This window comes from Leptonychotes weddellii, unplaced genomic scaffold (genome assembly GCF_054177405.1).
Source record: "Leptonychotes weddellii isolate Sample4059 unplaced genomic scaffold, ASM5417740v2 HiC_scaffold_20630, whole genome shotgun sequence".
In the NCBI taxonomy this organism is placed as follows: domain Eukaryota; kingdom Metazoa; phylum Chordata; class Mammalia; order Carnivora; family Phocidae; genus Leptonychotes; species Leptonychotes weddellii.
The window spans coordinates 1-1,076 of record NW_027793175.1 but is presented as its reverse complement, the minus strand read 5'-3'; the positions used below and the strand labels follow the sequence as shown (position 1 = coordinate 1,076).

At 62.7% G+C, this 1,076-nt stretch overlaps 1 protein-coding gene across 1 annotated transcript; it reads right to left on the bottom strand.

The window, feature by feature from the left end:
* Nucleotides 1-234: 234 nt before the first annotated feature.
* CUNH17orf114 (chromosome unknown C17orf114 homolog) lies at nucleotides 235-996 on the bottom strand. Its single transcript, XM_081810233.1, has 2 exons — nucleotides 924-996; nucleotides 235-543 (listed from the first exon to the last, which is right to left on the bottom strand). The coding sequence occupies exons 1-2, from the start codon at nucleotides 994-996 to the stop codon at nucleotides 377-379; spliced, it is 240 nt and encodes a 79-aa protein (XP_081666359.1). The 3' UTR covers nucleotides 235-376.
* Nucleotides 997-1,076: the final 80 nt, after the last annotated feature.

Below are 1,076 nucleotides of genomic sequence, written 5' to 3'. Positions count from 1 at the left end.
GTGCGCCCTCGCCTCAGCCCCGGTCCTGTCCGGCCTCCAGTCCCCAACAGCTCACCACCCTCCACTCTGAGCTTGACCTCGGCACACCCCACACCTGCTTCTGCAGGCCCCACCCGGGCTCCCCGTGAGATCAGCTGCGTCATATTCACCTGCCCCGCGTCCCCTCCCCTACGTGCCGCCCTCCCTGCCTCGGCCCCAGGACCCAGCCCCTAACCACCGCCCCCCCCCCCCAGCCCCAACATGCACACAACACTGGGCAACTCTGAGTATATTTGACGACAAGGTCATGAGGGATGGGGGTCCGGACGGATCACGGAGAAGACTGGGGAGGGGAGGTTGCCAAGCTTCCTGGAAGTTCAGCCCCTGGTTGTCCCCGTCAAATGGTGGAGTCGTTGGCGGATGCGAAGTCATGCAGCTGGTGACGGAAGGAGAGTCGGGCTTTCCGGCTGAAGTAGGCGCCAGACCCCAAGGACGGCACCCCTCCCTCAGCCGTGATGGGGGCCGGGCTGGGATTTGGATCTGGACGGACAGCGGGATCCAGGCCTGCAAGGGAGACTGGAGGAGGAAGAAGGCTATTGTGGGTCAGCGTTCTCCTTCCTTCCCTGCAGCTAGGAGGGAAGAGGCCAGAGAGGGCCCTGGGGCAGGGAGAGGGGTCGCAGAGAGAGAGCAGTGGTCACTGGGCCTCACACGCGGAGGGCCCCCGTGCTCCCCGGGATGCTCTGCTGTCAATCTTGAAGGTGTTAACATTTTTTTTTTTTTTACCAGGGGGCTTCTCTTCCTCATTTTGCATCGGGCAGTCCTATGGAGAAGTCCACCTCCCACGCAGGAAAACAAATGATTCTTTTCCCTTCACTGCCTTGAACCTTTACCTTTCTCCCCAGAGTGAGCGTGCCCACCCGTTTTCCTCGGTCTCCCCCCCGTACCTGCTCCTCTTGCAGTCCCCCGCTGTCTCCGGCACCCACACCATGGGAAACACCATGCCCCCTTGAGACCCATCTCAACAGTGGAGGCGACCGGGATGCTGGGAACGGCCAGGAGGGCCCCAGGAGGAGGGGTGTGGCTTCCAAGGGGGGGGG

What these genes read in the sequence shown, in the direction of transcription:
- CUNH17orf114 (XM_081810233.1), bottom strand. Translation starts at nt 996, where the DNA reads ATGGGTCTCAAGGGGGCATGGTGTTTCCCATGGTGTGGGTGCCGGAGA. An exon ending in GGGGACTGCAAGAGGAGCAG is followed by an intron (nt 544 to 923) that starts GTACGGGGGGGA and finishes TCTCCCTTGCAG; the next exon opens with GCCTGGATCCCGCTGTCCGT.